Raw genomic sequence first — 17,232 nt, forward strand, 5'->3', positions numbered from 1 at the left:
ATGCAGCAATGATTTTAGAAAGAAAGTGTTGGGCTATTCAACCACTCTTTTACTTTTTATTGATCCAACCGGCGTGAAAAACTTTGGCTTAAATCTCCACACCAGTCCAATATTGCATCACTCTATGTCACACACACATTTCTTGATATAAAGGAAAATATACAATATTATTAACAAGCAACACATTGGACATTTATGCTGTAAGGCCAACGCAGAGGCAGAACAAGAGGGGGGGGGCTGCAAGGGCACTGCCCCCCTGAAATACGTCAGATGCGAGGCCAGTTAATTGACTTTTTGAGTATTTTACAATATTTTTGGAAATCACATTTCTACCCATCCCCTGTAGGGAACACCTAATTTATATATATTTTTTGTTTTGAAAAAAAAATCCTAGCTCTGCCAAGTAGGCTAACAATATAACTACTGAGATGCTAATAAATCGAGTTAGGACTTTGCTTTTTGAGCACAGAAAACCTTAAGGTACGATTTATACTAACCAATCCCAGAGGTCTAATTATTCTCCAGGTATATTCCCAAAATGGAAAAGTCAAGTTTCAGGGGAATAACAGTTAAATGTGTCTATTTTTCTTATTATTTGTTTATATAATTTAACAGAGGCCCTTCCAATATAATTTAAGAGTGGTTTAAGTAAGTAATTGAGAAAGAGGTGGAAGAGAGCAGCGATTGGGGGCGGTGGAGGCGGCGAAAGAATAGGCGAGTATGAACGAGAGAGGGAGCGACAGAGAGAAAGGGAGCGCAAAGTCTTGTCAACCGGAAATAAAACAAGCTGGCACACCCTCCCCATCGCCGAGCCCCTGCACCCACCCCAAAGTCACATACTTCCTCTTGGCTCCCTCCATCTCCAGCTTCTGCCTCCATCTTCCAGCAAAGAGATATATTTAAAGCCGCAATCATGCCGTCATACCTGCGTCATTCGTTGCACCTCGTGTCACGTTTGTGTGTTTGAAATAATATCATGGTAAAAGGTTTTTGGTTGATTTTAAAAGATAATTATGGAGTGATTGGCCTGCTTTTTGGCTTCCATGGTTTAATAAAAAAGGTTGCACACTAGGCAGCTAAATGTTTTTTTTTTTTTTTAAATAGATGTTTTTAAATCAACTTTTTTAATATCTTCCTTTTTTTGTGTCATCTTAGGTTATTTGAATTAGGTGACACCAGGCACTCCACAACAAGGCCCAAAAGGAGACATCCTTTTTATTTTGAAATCCATTAATTTCACAAATAATTTACAAAATAGTTTGATTCGACTTGAACAAGCCACTTCTGGTGGATTTATCAAAATATTCCATTGACATTAGTCAGATGGTTTCAAAAACGAGCATGTCAAAAATAAAAATGATCTCCTCGGTCAATAATAAATATTTTTTATGTTCATATTGGAATTCCTTGGTGTGTTTTATTTCTCTCATGGTCTCCATCTCTCCATTATGTGCGCCTCATGCTGGACTCTGTATGTGTGCACCTCCCCTCCTCCTCTCCCTGGCATTAAGTTCAAACTTGACACTGATGTTGACTCACTTTGTCACCCCTCGGTGGCCCTCTGCCTCCCTTCCCCTCTCTCTCTCTCTCTCTCTCTCTCTCTCGCCACCGCTGCGAGGACAAGAGCGCCCGCAGACGCGTTTCTCTCCCCCCCCACCGCCCCCTCCACCTCTTTCTCTCCGTCGCTCCCTCCATCTCTCTCCTCCACAGTCGCCTTTACGCGCAGGGTATTGTCAACAAAGCTGGAGAGCGAGGGACGAGGGGTGAACAGGGGGAATCGAGGTACGCGGGACCCCCGCCGTCGACGCACCTTCAACGTAAGTTGAAGTTGACTTTTTTTTTTTTGTTGCTTCCTTTCATATCGCTGCCGTCGGGAGAACGGCGGTTTTCCAAGGGGCGGCTGACCTGTGACCTGTCGCTGGAAAGTCAGTTGGACAGTTTCTCCTGAAAAAGAAGGAAAAAATACGAAGAGAGAGAAATGAGGATGAAGAATATAGTCCGGAATTTGGACGATAAGAACGAAGTGTCGACTTTTTAGCTGTTAGCAATTACAGCGGGAGTTATGGTAGAATAATTCCATACTAAACCATAAATTGTTAAACTTCCCTTTATTGTGTGCGTGTGTGTGTGTGTGTCAGCATCCTAATTTAGCATCTTCTCATATGTGTGTGTGCGCCGACATGCTCGACGTTATCAGCAAAGCTAAAACCGAGTAGCATAATAAATTTCCCGACCCTCAGAGTGGCTTCTAATGTAGCCGGGTTCCCAAAGGTATACGTGCATTCCAATGTATAACACACACACGCGCACACACACACGACGACAAGCGGCATGTAACTAACTCCATTTCTGTCTGTCATCATGAGGCTAATTCGCCACAATGCCGGCCATGTGTGAACTCATGCGATATCAACCCCTCCTTCTTTGCCTCCTCCTCTTTCCTTCCTCACTCCTTCCCTCAGGAGGACCAAGAGGTGGAGGATCGAAAGACGGAGCCAGGAGCCCAAAGTGACAGTAAACAGGGGCGAGCACGCACGACTGCCGCCTTGCTCTTCATGCTGCTCGGGACGTTTGGAGTATGTATGAGAAGTTAACCATGCTGAACCTGCAGAGTGGTTCCAACTGGAGCGGGCCTAACAACTGGTACCATGACCCTACTGGTGTGCAGACTCAACACAACACAGGTGAGCGTTTGGAAAAAAAAGATCTTTTGGACTTTGCGTGACTCTCACCTCGCCCCTCAGTGTCCGAGGGCTGCCTGCTGGACGCGGAGGGCGGCTTGGGGGGAGACGCGGTGGTCGTCGGAGGAGGGGGAGGCGGAGGAGGTGGAGGCTCGGGCCGAGGGGGCGGCGTGCCGGTGGATAGGGACGAAGGCGAGGAGTCTCAGCTGAGGCTGCAGCTCAAGAGGAAGCTGCAGAGGAACCGCACAAGCTTCACCCAGGAGCAGATCGAGGCGCTGGAAAAAGGTCAGGCACACAAATCAGCCGGCCAATCACGTGACAACGCACTGCTGACAATTTATTCTGTCAACTCTTATTTCTTCTATTGGGGGTAGACTTATCATCAAAATATTTTATTTCCAGAGGAGCCCCCGTAAATGTCAGATAGTAGAGGCGTACCTAATAAAGCGTCCATGTAGTTTTCGGCCTCAATTGCTATACACAGATGATGACATCAAATTAAGACCATAACTATATCCCCCAAAAAGACCCTCTGGCTGCATAAATAGCCGAGTTTTGATAATGCATCGTTACTGAGCATGCATTATGCAGTAAGATAAGTCTGCTTCACACACACACACACACACACACACAGAGGCATCACAATGGCACCCTTGACTGGATTTGGCTGCGGCGGGCCCTTGAGCGAAATAAGGACGCAATGTCCACCGCTCAGCCAAGCGGAAGTGCATGACTGTGGTCAACTCCGTGCAAATGACATTAATGAGGTACACCGACCTCAGTGCACGGCCGAGGCACAATAACAATCATGTGTTGACACAGACGCCAATTAGGAGGCAGCCAATTAGAGCAATTTGCCAGACAGGTTGAATTCGTCAGGTCTTGTTCAATATGGACGTGTTAAATGTGTTGACCTCATTTGGATTTGTCAATTCGGAATAAATTTCTAATATGTTTGATATGAGGATTTATTTTTTTTAATACCGACGATACCATGACTTCGGCGAATAAAAGTTGACGACCAAACTCAAACTAGGATTGCCGAGTCGGCCTACTTTTAAAATAAAAATGCTTAGGCAGCTTCTCAACGTGAATCCTTTCATTTGAACTTTCGGCGTGTTCCATCACGATCAATAATTCATATAAAGTGCAACAGATAAATATTTCAAAAATGGTTGTAAGGATACATCTCTCAGCTTCCTTGATTTGTATTTCCCACGGAAAGTTGAATTAGTCAACACCGATACGACGCGGGGAATTGAAAAACATGCAGCGCGGATGAATGTCGGGTGATTAGAATTTCATAACAAATGGATTTATTTTTAGAAACATCTGCCGACCTTTATTTCCTCCAGAGTTTGAAAGGACGCATTACCCCGACGTCTTTGCGAGGGAGAGACTGGCCAATAAGATCGATTTACCAGAAGCCAGGATACAGGTGACCAAACGTTACCAGTACCACCTTCTTGAACTTGAATTAATGAAAGCCGTTCATCCCGACCAAGGTGTGGTTCTCCAACCGAAGAGCCAAGTGGAGGCGAGAGGAGAAGTTGCGCAACCAAAGGAGGTCCGGAGGGGTGACTTCCTGTTCGCAGAGTCAAGCCCCCCTGACCACTTCCTTCAACACGTCCGTCTACCATCAGCAGCATGGCAACAGTTCGGGTAAGCTTTGTTCATCTTGTGGAAGTCCAGCCAGGTGCGGTTCTAGCTTGAATGGCACCTGGGTGACCCCCCCCCCCCCTACCCCCCCCCCCTACCCCCCATGTGTGTGTGTGCACTCATCCATTGGCTTCCTCTTCTCCTGCAGGGTCCATGTTGAGTCAGGCTGACTCGTCGCTACCCAGCTACAGCTCGCTGTCAGTCTTCTCATCCGGAGTCCAGGTTAGCTCATAGTCCTGCGTCAGCATTTTTTACATCATCCAACACCTATGGAAAGATGGATGAAGACAATGACATGATTGTGTCTTTCCTCTGCGGTTTACCTTGTCAGTCCATCCCTCCGCAGTCGGCCTCGTCGTACTCTTGCATGTTGCCGCCGTCTCCATCTGCCCCGCGGAGCTTCGACTCATCAACATACACCTCCCCTCACCTGCAGACCGCGCCCTCGGCCAACTCCAATACCGGTGAGTGCTTCTGATTCATTGGCAAAATTCAAATTTTGTGTAATAATATATTGGCCATGGAGAAACTCATCAGTGCAGCAGTTTTTTGGCTTCCTCTAGTGGTAGACAAAAGAATTACAACCTAAGTAAAGGTTTTGTTGCTCTTGGTGGCCCCCTGCTGGTCAGAGGTCTTAAACAGGTGTTCAGTTTTATGGCTTGTCTCTGTTAGTCATCGGTGGATACACACATTGACGTCATTCCTGCTTTTCTCACCAGGCCTCATATCACCCGGCGTCTCGGTGCCGGTGCAGGTTCCAGGAAACGAGCCGCAGGGCATGAGCCAGAACCTGGGCCAGTACTGGGCTAGACTACAGTGAACCACCACAAAAGAAAAACAAGGGATAACAGAGGACTGAGCTTTCCAAAACAAGCCGAAGAACCTGATCAAATGTTTACAAATGTATTCAAGAGCAGCTTTGGTGACACTTGACGATACTCTACGGCTAATTTCCGTAGCGTATTGTGAAGTACAATCACAGTTCCTCGTTTCTTGAGGTCTCCAAACTCATTTGGCTTCAGGTTAATTGAGAAAACAAAAACAAAAGGCTCCATTTTAACTTTTTGCTCAGACTGCGTGTTTCTGTACATACAATCATGTGTGGACTTTTGTCAGATGTTATTGGAAGGGAAAGAATGTAGCATTTGATGCTAATTCCTTCAAAATATGGCTAAACATCCAGTGACAGGGATTTCTATACCAAAAAATAAATCAGGTGAATGAAGAAAAAGTTTTATATCACTAGAGAAGCTTCCGGAAGCTGCTGACAATCAAACTGCCTGCATGTACTTCAGGTTGACAATCAAAGCAAGGCAGAGAGGAAATACTGTGAAATGATACTGCAACATCACGATGGCGACATTAGAAACCGTGCATGACCAAACGTAATCACGAGACAATCAGCCACATCGGGAAACGTTCTGCTCTCATCTGACTGCCAGAACATCTGACGCCCAATTGTCTTTGCAAATCTTATTTATTTGTCTTTTCACTTCACGGGTCCTCGGTGTCGTTTCTGTTTGCTGTGTGTGTTGTGTTAGTGTTGTTTAGATGCCAACCCTTTTTTTGTGAAGGCCTTGGATCCCTTTAATGAAAATAAAACCGTGCGTCATCCATGACAGTTCTACGCTCTTCATTTGTGATATGATTTGGAACTCGACCGACGTATATGACGGAAATTAGCGTAGCATTAGCGGGATATTATTGTGTGCTAATGGCGTGCATGACTCACACAAGCCCCCTGAGGATGAAGAGGAATTAAAGATGAGGAGGAAGTCGAGGGGGGGGATGAGAAAGCTGACACCGCGTATGCTAACGTACAATAATGGGCCATTAATGCAGCATCAGCAATTTGCCTCGGCCAACGAGTGTCTAAGTTGATAATGGAGGGGGGGGGGGGGGGGAATGGCAAGAATAAAGTTGTGCTCATTTTAAGGGAAGACACAAGAAAACTGTGATTGTATTTTTCAAGAACAGAAGTCATAATGTAACAACTTGAGTGATGGGTGGGGTGGGTTGTGGGGTGGGACGTTGAGTCAGAGAGAGAGAGAGAGAGCGAGAGAGAGTGAGAGGGATGCTTTATTGATTAAGCCCATCCTTGAGAGCACACTGAATCTTCAGAAGAAACCAAACGGTGAGCTTTGTTGTCTGTCTTGTGGGCTATTTGGGGGAGCAATCAGAAGTATTTTTGAAGGAAAAAAAAAAAAAAGGACTACGATGGAACTGCTTTGGATGCTTTTAACTTTGGACGCGTGTGCATCAGCAATGCCCGAACAGTACAGCCGAGCAGTGGTGAGTTTTGAGATGTGTAAATTCTATTTTAAGGCAAAGCTGCTCACTTTTTTAAACAAATTTTATCTCATGTGTCATGTCAATCAAATCCTGGCATTTTACACCCGCAAAAATCTTTCTATGACAAAAATTTGAAAGAATATAACTGTGGTCGGAAGGGAAGTTCTTGTTTCGAAATCGATTCGAAGCGATGTAAATCTTTCCTGTTTTGACACAAATTTACGAACACATCACAGCGATGTGTTTATTTCGCTCCTCGATTCACTTATAGTGACAGCCAAAAGGCGTAATATTGCGCAACACACTCACAAGCATGTAATATTAATGACTAAATCCATAACGTTTCCCATGGGCTCACCACCTGTGGGAGGGGCCGAAGGGGTCGGGTGCAATGTGAGCTGGGCGGCAGCCAAAGGCGGGGACCTTGGCGGTCTGATCCCCGGCTGCAGAAGCTGGCTCTTGGGACATGGAATGTCACCTCTCTGGCTGGAAAGGAGCCCGAGCTGGTGTGCGAGGCAGAAAGATTCCGACTAGATATAGTCGGACTAGCCTCCACACACAGTTTGGGTTCCGGTACAAGCCCTCTCGAGAGGGGCTGGACTCTCTTCCACTCTGGAGTTGCCCACGGTGAGAGGCGTCGAGCAGGTGTGGGTATACTTATTGCCCCCCGGCTGGGCGCCTGCACATTGGGGTTCACCCCGGTGAACGAGAGGGTAGCCTCCCTCCGCCTTCGGGTGGGGGGACGGGTCCTGACTGTTGTTTGTGTCTATGCACCAAACAGCAGCTCAGAGTACCCACCCTTCTTGGGGTCCCTGGAGGAAGTGCTGGAGAGCGCTCCTTCTGGGGACTCTATCGTTCTACTGGGTGACTTCAATGCTCACGTGGGCAATGACAGTGAGACCTGGAAGGGCGTGATTGGGAGGAACGGCCCCCCTGATCTGAACCCGAGCGGTGTTCTATTGTTGGACTTCTGTGCTCGACACGGATTTTCAATAATGAACACCATGTTCAAACATAAGGGTGTCCATGTGTGCACTTGGCACCAGGACACCCTAGGCCGCAGTTCGATGATCGACTTTGTAGTCGTGTCATCGGATTTGCGGCCGCATGTTTTGGACACTCGGGTGAAGAGAGGGGCGGAGCTGTCAACTGATCACCACCTGGTGGTGGGTTGGCTCCGATGGTGGGGGAAGATGCCGGTCCGACCTGGCAGACCCAAACGCTCTGTGAGGGTCTGCTGGGAACGTCTGGCAGAATCTCCTGTCAGGAAGAGCTTCAACTCCCACCTCCGGCAGAGCTTTTCCCACGTCCCGGGGGAGGCGGGGGACATTGAGTCCGAGTGGACCATGTTCCGCGCCTCCATTGTTGAGGCGGCCGACCGGAGCTGTGGCCGTAAGGTCGTTGGTGCCTGTCGTGGCGGCAACCCCCGAACCCGCTGGTGGACACCGGCGGTAAGGGATGCCGTCAAGCTGAAGAAGGAGTCCTATCGGGCCGTTTTGGCCTGCGGGACTCCGGAGGCAGCTGACAGGTACCGGATGGCCAAGCGGAACGCGGCTTCGGCGGTTGCTGAGGCAAAAACCCGGGCGTGGGAGGAGTTCGGTGAGGCCATGGAGAATGACTTTCGGACGGCTTCGAGGAAATTCTGGTCCACCATCCGGCGTCTCAGGAGGGGGAAGCAGTGCAACGTCAACACTGTTTACAGTGGGGATGGCGTGCTGCTGACCTCGACTCGGGACGTCGTGAGTCGGTGGGGAGAATACTTCGAAGACCTCCTCAATTCCACCTACACGCCTTCCATTGAGGAAGCAGGGCCTAGAGACTCTGAGGCGGATTCTCCAATCTCTGGGGTCGAAGTCACTGAGGTAGTTAAAAAACTCCTCGGTGGCAAGGCCCCGGGGGTGGATGAGATCCGCCCAGAGTTCTTAAAGGCTCTGGATGTTGTGGGGCTGTCATGGCTGACACGCCTCTACAACGTTGCGTGGACATCGGGGACAGTGCCTCTGGATTGGCAGACTGGGGTGGTGGTTCCCCTCTTTAAGAAGGGGGACCGGAGGGTGTGTTCCAATTACAGGGGAATCACACTCCTCAGCCTCCCTGGTAAGGTCTATTCAGGGGTGCTGGAGAGGAGGGTCCGTCGGGAGGTCGAACCTCGGATTCAGGAGGAGCAGTGTGGCTTTCGTCCTGGCCGTGGAACAGTGGACCAGCTCTACACCCTCGGCAGGATCCTCGAGGGTGCATGGGAGTTTGCCCAACCAGTCCACATGTGTTTTGTGGACTTGGAGAAGGCGTTCGACCGTGTCCCTCGGGAGGTTCTGTGGAGGGTGCTTCGGGAGTACGGGGTGCCGAGCCAACTGATAAGGGCGGTTCGGTCCCTGTATCACCGATGCCAGAGTCTGGTCCGCATTTCCGGCAGTAAGTCGGATTCGTTCCCAGTGAGGGTTGGACTCCGCCAAGGCTGCCCTTTGTCACCGATTCTGTTCATAATTTTTATGGACAGAATTTCTAGGCGCAGCCGAGGCGTTGAGGGGGTCCGGTTTGGGGACCTCAGCATCGCGTCTCTGCTTTTTGCAGATGACGTGGTGCTGTTGGCTTCTTCAGGCCGTGATCTCCAGCTCTCGCTGGAACGGTTCGCAGCCGAGTGTGAAGCGGTCGGGATGAGGGTCAGCACCTCCAAATCCGAGTCCATGGTCCTCGATCGGAAAAGGGTGGAATGCCCTCTCCGGATCGGGGATGAGATCCTGCCCCAAGTGGAGGAGTTCAAGTATCTTGGAGTCTTGTTCACGAGTGAGGGGAGGATGGAGCGTGAGATCGACAGGCGGATCGGTGCAGCGTCGGCAGTAATGCGGACCCTGTACCGGTCCGTTGTGGTGAAGAGAGAGCTGAGCCAAAAGGCAAAGCTCTCAATTTACCGGTCGATTTACGCTCCTACCCTCACCTATGGTCACGAGCTATGGGTCGTGACCGAAAGAACGAGATCTCGGATACAAGCGGCCGAAATGAGTTTTCTCCGCAGGATGTCCGGGCTCTCCCTTAGAGATAGGGTGAGAAGCTCGGTCATCCGGGAGAGACTCGGAGTAGAGTCGCTACTCCTCCACGTTGAGAGGAGCCAGATGAGGTGGCTCGGGCATCTTATCAGGATGCCTCCTGGACGCCTCCCTGGGGAGGTGTTCCGGGCATGTCCCACCGGTAGGAGACCCCAGGGACGACCCAGGACGCGCTGGAGAGACTATGTCTCTCAGCTGGCCTGGGAACGCCTTGGGATCCCCCGGGATGAGCTGGATGAAGTGGCTGGGGAGAGGGAAGTCTGGGAGTCCCTCCTGAAGCTGTTGCCCCCGCGACCCGACCCCGGATAAGCGGAAGAAGATGGATGGATGGATGGATGGATCCATAACGTCATGCAATCACGTGAGAGAAAGGAAGTGAAATCAAACATATTGTTGTTGTTGTTCCATATAGCCATATTTTGCTGTGGTAATCATGTTAGGAGGAAATCACATGACTTCGGTTCCTCTTTTGTCAGGCCGGGAACAAGGCGAAGGACTCGGATGCAGAGTCGTTTCTATCTTGGATTTATTCCAGCAAGCACACAGAGCGAAAGTACAAATCAAATCGCCTCTTGCGAGGGAAAACACGTGGCAAAAAGTACAAACAAAAGGTGTCGCACTGAGGCGAGTCAAAAGGCTAAAAGTACAAATCAAAACACCTCTTACGAGGGAAAACGCGTAGCAAAAAGTACCAACTAAAGGAGTCGCACTGGGGCGAGACAAAAAGGCGATGGAGACCAAGGCACAAACAAAAGCGTCGCTCGGTGGCGAGACAAAAAGGAGGGTTCTTACAGAGAGTTCAGGCATCAAGAGATCGCTGGTGGTCGGGACGAGGCAAGACACACTGGCACAAGACAAGGGGAAGACACAGACTAAATACACACAAAAGGGCGGGGACACAGGTGATGACAATTAGTATCGATTACGCAGGTGCACACAATCGGGATCAGGGAAGACAAGACAACCAACACCGAGGAAGGAAACACAAACTGAACCGGAAGGAACGACAAAATAAAACCGGAAGTAAAATTACGACATCGACGAGACAGAAACCCGGAAAAATAAACGCGACCGCATGACATCTTTGTGTTTGTTTTGCAGGATTGGTTGAGCAGGTATGGTTACCTCCCTCCGCCCGACCCCCGGACGAGTAAGCTGCAGTCCAAGGAGGGCATCGAGAAGGCCATACGGGTCATGCAAAGATTCGGCAGCGTGCGGGAAACCGGCGTGCTTGGTAGACAAAGAAATTAAATCAAAAGTACTAAACCAGTGCTAAGATCTCTTTCCAACCTGTAGATGCTGAAACGATGAAGCTCATGTCGACACCACGATGCTCCCTTCCCGATATTGTCGGGAGCGAGGACATGTTGAAGAAGAGAAGGAGGAGGAGAAGATATGCGTTGTCAGGTTTGAAGTGGCACAAGAGCGATATTACATGGAGGTGTGTGTTACAGCGCCATCTGCTGAATCAGTCGGGGCACTGCCCAAGTTGCCCCAAATCTAAAGCAAGTGTCTCCTTTGCAGCGTCCACAACTACCCGTCGCCCACCCTCTCCCCGGGCCTGCCTTCCAACTTGGTGGAAAGCATCCTGACCCACGCCTTCAAAGCTTGGAGCGACGCCACCCCTTTGACGTTCCGCCAGCTTCCGAGCGGCGGCGGAAACCCGCCGAGCGGTGGGGACATCAGAGTGTCCTTCAGTAGCCTACTACACGATGATGGGTATCCCTTTGACGGGGAAGGGGGAACCTTAGCCCACGCCTTCTTCCCCGGTAGAGACGAGGTGTCCGGTGACACGCATTTTGATGACCATGAAAGATGGAGTTATGGAGGTACAGCGACTTTCGTGCAAATTATCAGCTGTCGAAATTCGACCATTTGTGCTTTCAGGGTACAACGACGGCACTACCGATTTGTTCACGGTGGCGGTACACGAGTTTGGCCACGCACTGGGCCTGTCGCATTCCTCCTCGGACCCCTCCATTATGAGGCCGTATTACCAGGGTCCCGTAGGAAACATCATCCAGTACCAGCTGGCCTTGGATGACAAACTGGCCATTCAGCAGCTTTATGGTTAGTCAGACGGGAAAAAAAAACCTCTCTCCTGACTCTTCTTTGATTCGCAAATGGTGGTCTCTAGTTAATTCCAGTGACTCATCAGATTATGAGGGGGGCCGGTCTAGACATGCTCGGGTTTTGCTTCAGGTGTTGCAGGTGCTTATTTTTACCGATTCAGCATTTAGCATACATACATAAGTTCCTCTTTGTGTCTGTGAATTGTTTCGCAAAATATAGAATTGCGCTGACTCGTTGTTTTGTGACCACATCATCTTCATCATGTGTTATATTTGATTCTCATCATAATGACTCACTGCCAAGCAGGGCTCCTCACCAACCAGATTGCAATAAATCGGTTTCTATTATAAAAACCGCTGACACGTTACTTTTGAAATGACGGTGTCTGTATCTTGTGTTACAACACGTTGACCAACTTTGCTCTTCTACAGGCAGCAAGGAGGGGGAACGACCTGGAGGCGTCGACCCCAACCTCCCTCGTTTGCCCAACCCACCTCCGACTAGACCGACAAGGCCGTGAGTTAAATTACAGCTACTTGTCTCTGATTGCGCCCTCTTGTGGACGAATTGCAAACTACTACCAATGCAACTTATTCTGGCCTCTGCTGTCTCAGGTCTGACCCTACCGTCCACAACCGTTGTCACGGGGGTTTTGACGCAGTGGCCAACATTAGAGGGGAGGTCTTCTTCTTTAAAGGTAACGACAAACCAAATTCAAAAAATTACCCGCATGTGACGCTCACGTCTGACAATAGGTGCTAATTTCTGGAGGACCACGCGAGACGGCTCACTGGTGTCCCTTAATGCGGTTCAGATCAAAAACTTTTGGATCGGACTTCCACCGGGGACGAATAAGATCGACGCCGTGTACGAGCGAAAGAGCGACAATTGTATCATCTTCTTTATCGGTGAGAAGGTTAAGTGGAGTCCAAGGCCAGCAAATATAAAATAGCCGCCATTTTGAATCGGGTTGCTCCACTCTCAAACAGGATCTCAATACTGGGTCTTCAAAGACACGGTGGCCATGAACGGCTATCCTCGCCCGCTCTCTGAATGGGGGATGAAACGCAAGAGCGGAACGTTAGTGGACAGAGTGGACGCCGCCTTCATCTGGGCCCATAACGGCAAGACCTACCTGTTCAGCCAAGGCGAGTTCTGGAGATTCGACGAGAGTCAGAAAGACCAGCAGGCGACCCGGCAACCGGAGTCGGGCTATCCGCGTGACAACAGCCTGTGGACTGGAGTTCCTTCCTACATGGATGACATCATCAGCTGGGGAGAAGGTAACAACAAACATCTAGATAAACCGGTGGTTCACAGCATGGAGGAATTTAACTACACTCAGATGCCACGATGGCGAAAACGTGACTAGAACTTTCTGTCCGACAATAGCGAGATAAGAAACCTTAACTCAACAAATTGTGCGTTGTTGGATGGCGCCAACTGATAACGACATAGCTCACATGACATATAGTATGGCGAAAATGAAGAAGAACACGTTGACAGTTCAACAAAGACATCTTAAAAATTTAAAATTGTTTCTATAATATGTTCTAGACCAGCGGTGTCAAACTAATTTTTTGTTGACAAAAAAAAAATTCTAATTTATTTTCAACTTGGGGTTTTAAAAAAAAATATATATATATATATATATATCACTATTATTAAAAGGAAAGACAATTTACAATTTTGGTATTTTAGACCTCAGGTTTGACATCCATGTTATTATTTAAGCATTAATTAAGCAGAAAAAAATCATCTGTTTCTTCTCAGGGGACGCCTATTTCTTTAAGGACAACCACTATTGGGTACTCAAAAGCGGAGGCATGAATCAAGACATCGTGGAACCCAAATCCACCGCCGTGGACTGGCTGCGTTGTCCCGCAACCCCTCCGACCTCCACCCCGGCCGATCCCGACAATCCAAACAAGTGTCGCTGTGACCACACGGGGTCGGCTTCATCTCCAACCAGCAATTACCTCCTGGTATCTGTTTTACTGCTCGTTAGGGGAATTTGGATGATGTAAACTATTTTCCACTTTCATAACAATGTATCCACCCTGATTTGTACGATAAAATATTTTGTATATACAACGTTGTTGGCGAGCTCTATGACTGCGTCAATCAAAAAGTTTATGACGTCAGCAATTGTTCCGCTCTTGTTTTCAAATGTAAAGTGAGCCCGAGTGTGAATTGTTGTTATGAAACGGGAACGGAACAGGTTTTAAATTACGTCTTTTTGTGTCGAATCTTCAGTTACATCTGACAAAAGAATTCACTCGCATGTTGGGTGGGAACTTAGATCAATATCTCCAATGGGGAGCCAGAAGAAACACCGTATTGGGTTTACGAAACAGGGATTAAATGTCGACTGAAACTAATTAAACGACTGTTGCCTCCCATTTAGAGTTGACTAAATTTTTCATAAAAAAAAACTTTTCTGTGTGAGAATTAAAAAAAAAAAACATACTAGCCATTTTTTTTAATTTTAAATATTTTTATTATTTTTCTCATTTTTTATTTATCGACAATTGAAGTTCAATTTAGCAAAATATAACAAAGTGCAGTAATTCATTGTGATTCGATTTCATTAACATGTCATTTACTCATCAAGTTTTTTTTTTATAACCTTCATAAATTTCTGTATCGCTGCACAGATTCACACTGAGTAAAAAGTTCGGCTACATGTGCAAGTCGGGCAGTGCGAGGGAAACTTGATCTAAATCAACGTAACATAGGACCGAGTGGTAGCTACCGGTAAAACGGTAGTAAATTATATCCTGGAATTACATTTGACCTTCTATGAACTTCCTTCATCGAAACATAAAAAAGTAATTGGACGTTCAGTTTCGTGTCATTCCTATTATCGATTAGCTCACACGCAGACACGAGTGGAAAATTTCGGAGAAGGCAAGTTCACAAACTGGTTTCTCCGCTCGTAAAAACTAAAAACACCCAAGTACCAAGCTGAGAGCCAGCAGTCCCAGGGAGAGACATGTTCTGGTAGCGTCGCTGGAATCGTCGTCGTCTGAACCCGAAGAACGAGTCGTGACGGGCTGTGCTGGCTGAACCCTCCTGAACACGTTCACCATGATTTCTGAGGAGGTTTCATTGGTGATATGCAGCATCGTGCTGAATTTGTCAATCTAGGGTCAAAAGGGAGTGAGAAGTTAGGATTTTTTTTTTTTTTCTCACTGGGATGTTACAAAAACTCACCAGGTTTGAGCTGATTTTAACGGTGTCCTTAAACACAGTCCATACCACGGCTTCAAAACAGTTTGGTGTGGTGAGCGAGCCGAGATAGCGATAATATTGCGTGCGATCCACTCCAGGAAGTAAATCATCCAGGGTGAGTCCTGGAGCCAAGCTGACGGTCTGGCCTAATGACAAACATCAAATGTTGTCAGCTTGATTGCTCAGAATTTTCCTCGAGCGTCGCCTCACCTGCCAACGTGATGTTCTCGAGGTAGTCGGTGAGAGTTTTCCAGCTGGCAGGTTCATCAGTAGTGTCCGGCAAAACCTAAATTTTTATTTGAATATTACAAATGGGAATCGAAAGTGCACTCACAAAAGCACAGGAAAATTTAGAACCTCAATGAGGAAGCCGAGGGCAGCAGCTCCTACGGAGTCGTTGGTGGCCAGAGTTGTGTTCCCGTTGAAGCTGGACTTGATACTAACAATGTGGAACTGTGGGCAGAATCAATATTTGAGACGTTTGGCACGGCAGGAGACAAGTGTAGCTCACCTCCATGGGGAACTGCACTCCGTTAACGGTGTGCTCGGATCCAGGTACGGTGCTGCCGTTGCCCCAGTGCAAGTGGAACTGCAGGCTGTCGTAGGTTTCGGGAAGACCTCCACCTGAAATCTGCACTCCTGATGCGAAGCCTACTCTGACTGAAAGGGACAAACAAATATGGCAGCATGAGAACCCCTTAACTTCTCCAGGCTCATCAATACAGCACTAATATTCATTTTTTCTTTGCAGAGGATAAAGAATGGATGACTTTGATATTGTCTGTCTACATGGAGCATTTTTTTAAAGCGTTATTAGATGCTATTTGGCATTAGCATGATGCTAGTATGTCACTTTTTGAAATACAAAAATTTGTGAGGATCAGGTGCTCACCGGTTTTGCCGGTGTTGGTTATATCGATCAGAAGGTTTGGATTGCTGAAGTTTGTGAAAGAGAAATCTGTCAGGCTGTCGTTCATTGTGACATCCGAGGTCACAATGTCAATTGGCGACTGGCGGGTCCCGTTGCAAAACTCCGTCGCGATAACCGGCCATGTGAGATCATCTGAAATGAAAGGTTGATGATTATCGATAAACTGCAATGAGGAAGATAAATGGAGATAACGACGATGGCTTACTGCAAGTTTCGTTGTGGTAACACCAAGCTGGGGAGAAGCAGGAAGATGGAAATAGGTTAATTAGTGACTCGTTAATGTACAGTCACACGGATGTGGATCCTTTTTTTTTTATTGATATACAATAGTTTATCATTGTGCAAAGAAGATAACAGAACATTTATGGCGTGACAACTCCGCAAATAAATGTGTTACAGCTAGCGGAGCAATAATATTTCTGAAAAGAAATATAATGAATGACAGTGATTTAATATTTCATTTTTGTGAAAATAAAAAAATATTCTTACGAATTGTATCATCAGCACAATAAACATCCGCCACAAGGAGGCCGACAGCCACGACAACGACCAACCACCTCATCTAAAATAATCATAAAAAAAAACAGTTTAGTATATCCAACGAGAAATGTTTTAAAATATTGAAAGAATCTCAAAAAGCAGTCCAATGTTGCATCTCACCTTGAAGTCACCTGTGTGTGCTCTCAAGAATACTTTACCTGTCCTTCTTATATGCTCCGCTCAGAAGTGGGCAAGGCCTTCATTATCACCTCCACCCAACCCATCCTTTAAATTCCACATACATGCAAGTTCTTTTTTTCACATGAGCAAAAGATACAAATCTTGTTATGCTTTGAATGTCAGTTAAAATTGTTTTGTAACATGTAAGCGACCTCACCCAAGTAAGTAGAAAATCTACAAATAAAAATATATTATAAATATAATAAATAATATATATAAAATGGATAAAATATGAAATTATACACCTTTTTTTGTATTTATTTTTCAAGATTAAAAGGAAAATAAATCATTTGTGACTGAATAAAGTTAAATTGAAATTATTCTTGCTATAGTTGTCATTTCTTCATTCATTCTTCATTATCATTTTTTCAATCGGTTTTCGAATTGGCCATATTTGTCATTCAAAAATGAGAAAACCACACAATAAAATACGAGACGCTTGCTTGTTGTCTTTTGCCATCCGACCAATGCAAACATGCTCGAGTCACATCGATCTGGATCTGTCAACTGTCCAACCATAACGAAAAGCAAGAAGCAACTGTTTGCAAATGAACATTGCATTCCTAGATATTCATCTTTCGTCGAGCAGATGTTATTT

General features: G+C 47.0%; 4 protein-coding genes across 5 annotated transcripts in view; 3 read left to right on the forward strand and 1 right to left on the reverse strand.

Moving 5' to 3' along the window:
* The window catches only part of LOC125990902 (integrin alpha-M), a 58,747-nt gene that overhangs the window by 21,234 nt on the left and 20,281 nt on the right, over positions 1–17,232 (forward strand). The window lies entirely within an intron of this gene.
* Positions 1,668–5,959, forward strand: pax10 (paired box 10). The gene is made up of 8 exons (XM_049758346.2): positions 1,668–1,817; positions 2,463–2,684; positions 2,745–2,966; positions 4,037–4,119; positions 4,187–4,343; positions 4,489–4,562; positions 4,672–4,804; positions 5,060–5,959. The coding sequence occupies exons 2-8, from the start codon at positions 2,579–2,581 to the stop codon at positions 5,158–5,160; spliced, it is 876 nt and encodes a 291-aa protein (XP_049614303.1). The 5' UTR covers positions 1,668–1,817; positions 2,463–2,578; the 3' UTR covers positions 5,161–5,959.
* Positions 6,447–14,151, forward strand: mmp25b (matrix metallopeptidase 25b). Of its 2 annotated transcripts, none has more exons than XM_049758304.1 (10): positions 6,447–6,632; positions 10,778–10,910; positions 10,973–11,117; positions 11,201–11,505; positions 11,564–11,746; positions 12,181–12,265; positions 12,364–12,446; positions 12,505–12,657; positions 12,739–13,032; positions 13,523–14,151. In XM_049758304.1, the coding sequence occupies exons 1-10, from the start codon at positions 6,558–6,560 to the stop codon at positions 13,774–13,776; spliced, it is 1,710 nt and encodes a 569-aa protein (XP_049614261.1). In that variant the 5' UTR covers positions 6,447–6,557; the 3' UTR covers positions 13,777–14,151. The 2 variants fall into 2 exon arrangements, with proteins under 2 accessions (XP_049614261.1, XP_049614262.1); XM_049758305.2 differs by lacking the exon at positions 6,447–6,632 and adding an exon at positions 10,607–10,699.
* On the reverse strand, positions 14,226–16,648 carry ca15b (carbonic anhydrase XVb). The gene is made up of 9 exons (XM_049758329.2): positions 16,575–16,648; positions 16,404–16,476; positions 16,120–16,146; positions 15,876–16,046; positions 15,495–15,643; positions 15,341–15,436; positions 15,194–15,269; positions 14,966–15,129; positions 14,226–14,895 (listed from the first exon to the last, which is right to left on the reverse strand). The coding sequence occupies exons 2-9, from the start codon at positions 16,474–16,476 to the stop codon at positions 14,695–14,697; spliced, it is 957 nt and encodes a 318-aa protein (XP_049614286.1). The 5' UTR covers positions 16,575–16,648; the 3' UTR covers positions 14,226–14,694.

Source organism: Syngnathus scovelli, chromosome 21 (assembly GCF_024217435.2).
Source record: "Syngnathus scovelli strain Florida chromosome 21, RoL_Ssco_1.2, whole genome shotgun sequence".
Taxonomy (NCBI): domain Eukaryota; kingdom Metazoa; phylum Chordata; class Actinopteri; order Syngnathiformes; family Syngnathidae; genus Syngnathus; species Syngnathus scovelli.

What these genes read in the sequence shown, in the direction of transcription:
- mmp25b (XM_049758304.1), top strand. Translation starts at nt 6,558, where the DNA reads ATGGAACTGCTTTGGATGCTTTTAACTTTGGACGCGTGTGCATCAGCA. An exon ending in GCGGGAAACCGGCGTGCTTG is followed by an intron (nt 10,911 to 10,972) that starts GTAGACAAAGAA and finishes TCCAACCTGTAG; the next exon opens with ATGCTGAAACGATGAAGCTC. An exon ending in AAGAGCGATATTACATGGAG is followed by an intron (nt 11,118 to 11,200) that starts GTGTGTGTTACA and finishes TCTCCTTTGCAG; the next exon opens with CGTCCACAACTACCCGTCGC.
- ca15b (XM_049758329.2), bottom strand. Translation starts at nt 16,476, where the DNA reads ATGAGGTGGTTGGTCGTTGTCGTGGCTGTCGGCCTCCTTGTGGCGGAT. An exon ending in TTGTGCTGATGATACAATTC is followed by an intron (nt 16,147 to 16,403) that starts GTAAGAATATTT and finishes GCTTCTCCCCAG; the next exon opens with CTTGGTGTTACCACAACGAA. An exon ending in GAGTGCAGTTCCCCATGGAG is followed by an intron (nt 15,437 to 15,494) that starts GTGAGCTACACT and finishes TTCTGCCCACAG; the next exon opens with TTCCACATTGTTAGTATCAA.
- pax10 (XM_049758346.2), top strand. Translation starts at nt 2,579, where the DNA reads ATGTATGAGAAGTTAACCATGCTGAACCTGCAGAGTGGTTCCAACTGG. An exon ending in GCAGCATGGCAACAGTTCGG is followed by an intron (nt 4,344 to 4,488) that starts GTAAGCTTTGTT and finishes CTTCTCCTGCAG; the next exon opens with GGTCCATGTTGAGTCAGGCT. An exon ending in TCTTCTCATCCGGAGTCCAG is followed by an intron (nt 4,563 to 4,671) that starts GTTAGCTCATAG and finishes TTACCTTGTCAG; the next exon opens with TCCATCCCTCCGCAGTCGGC.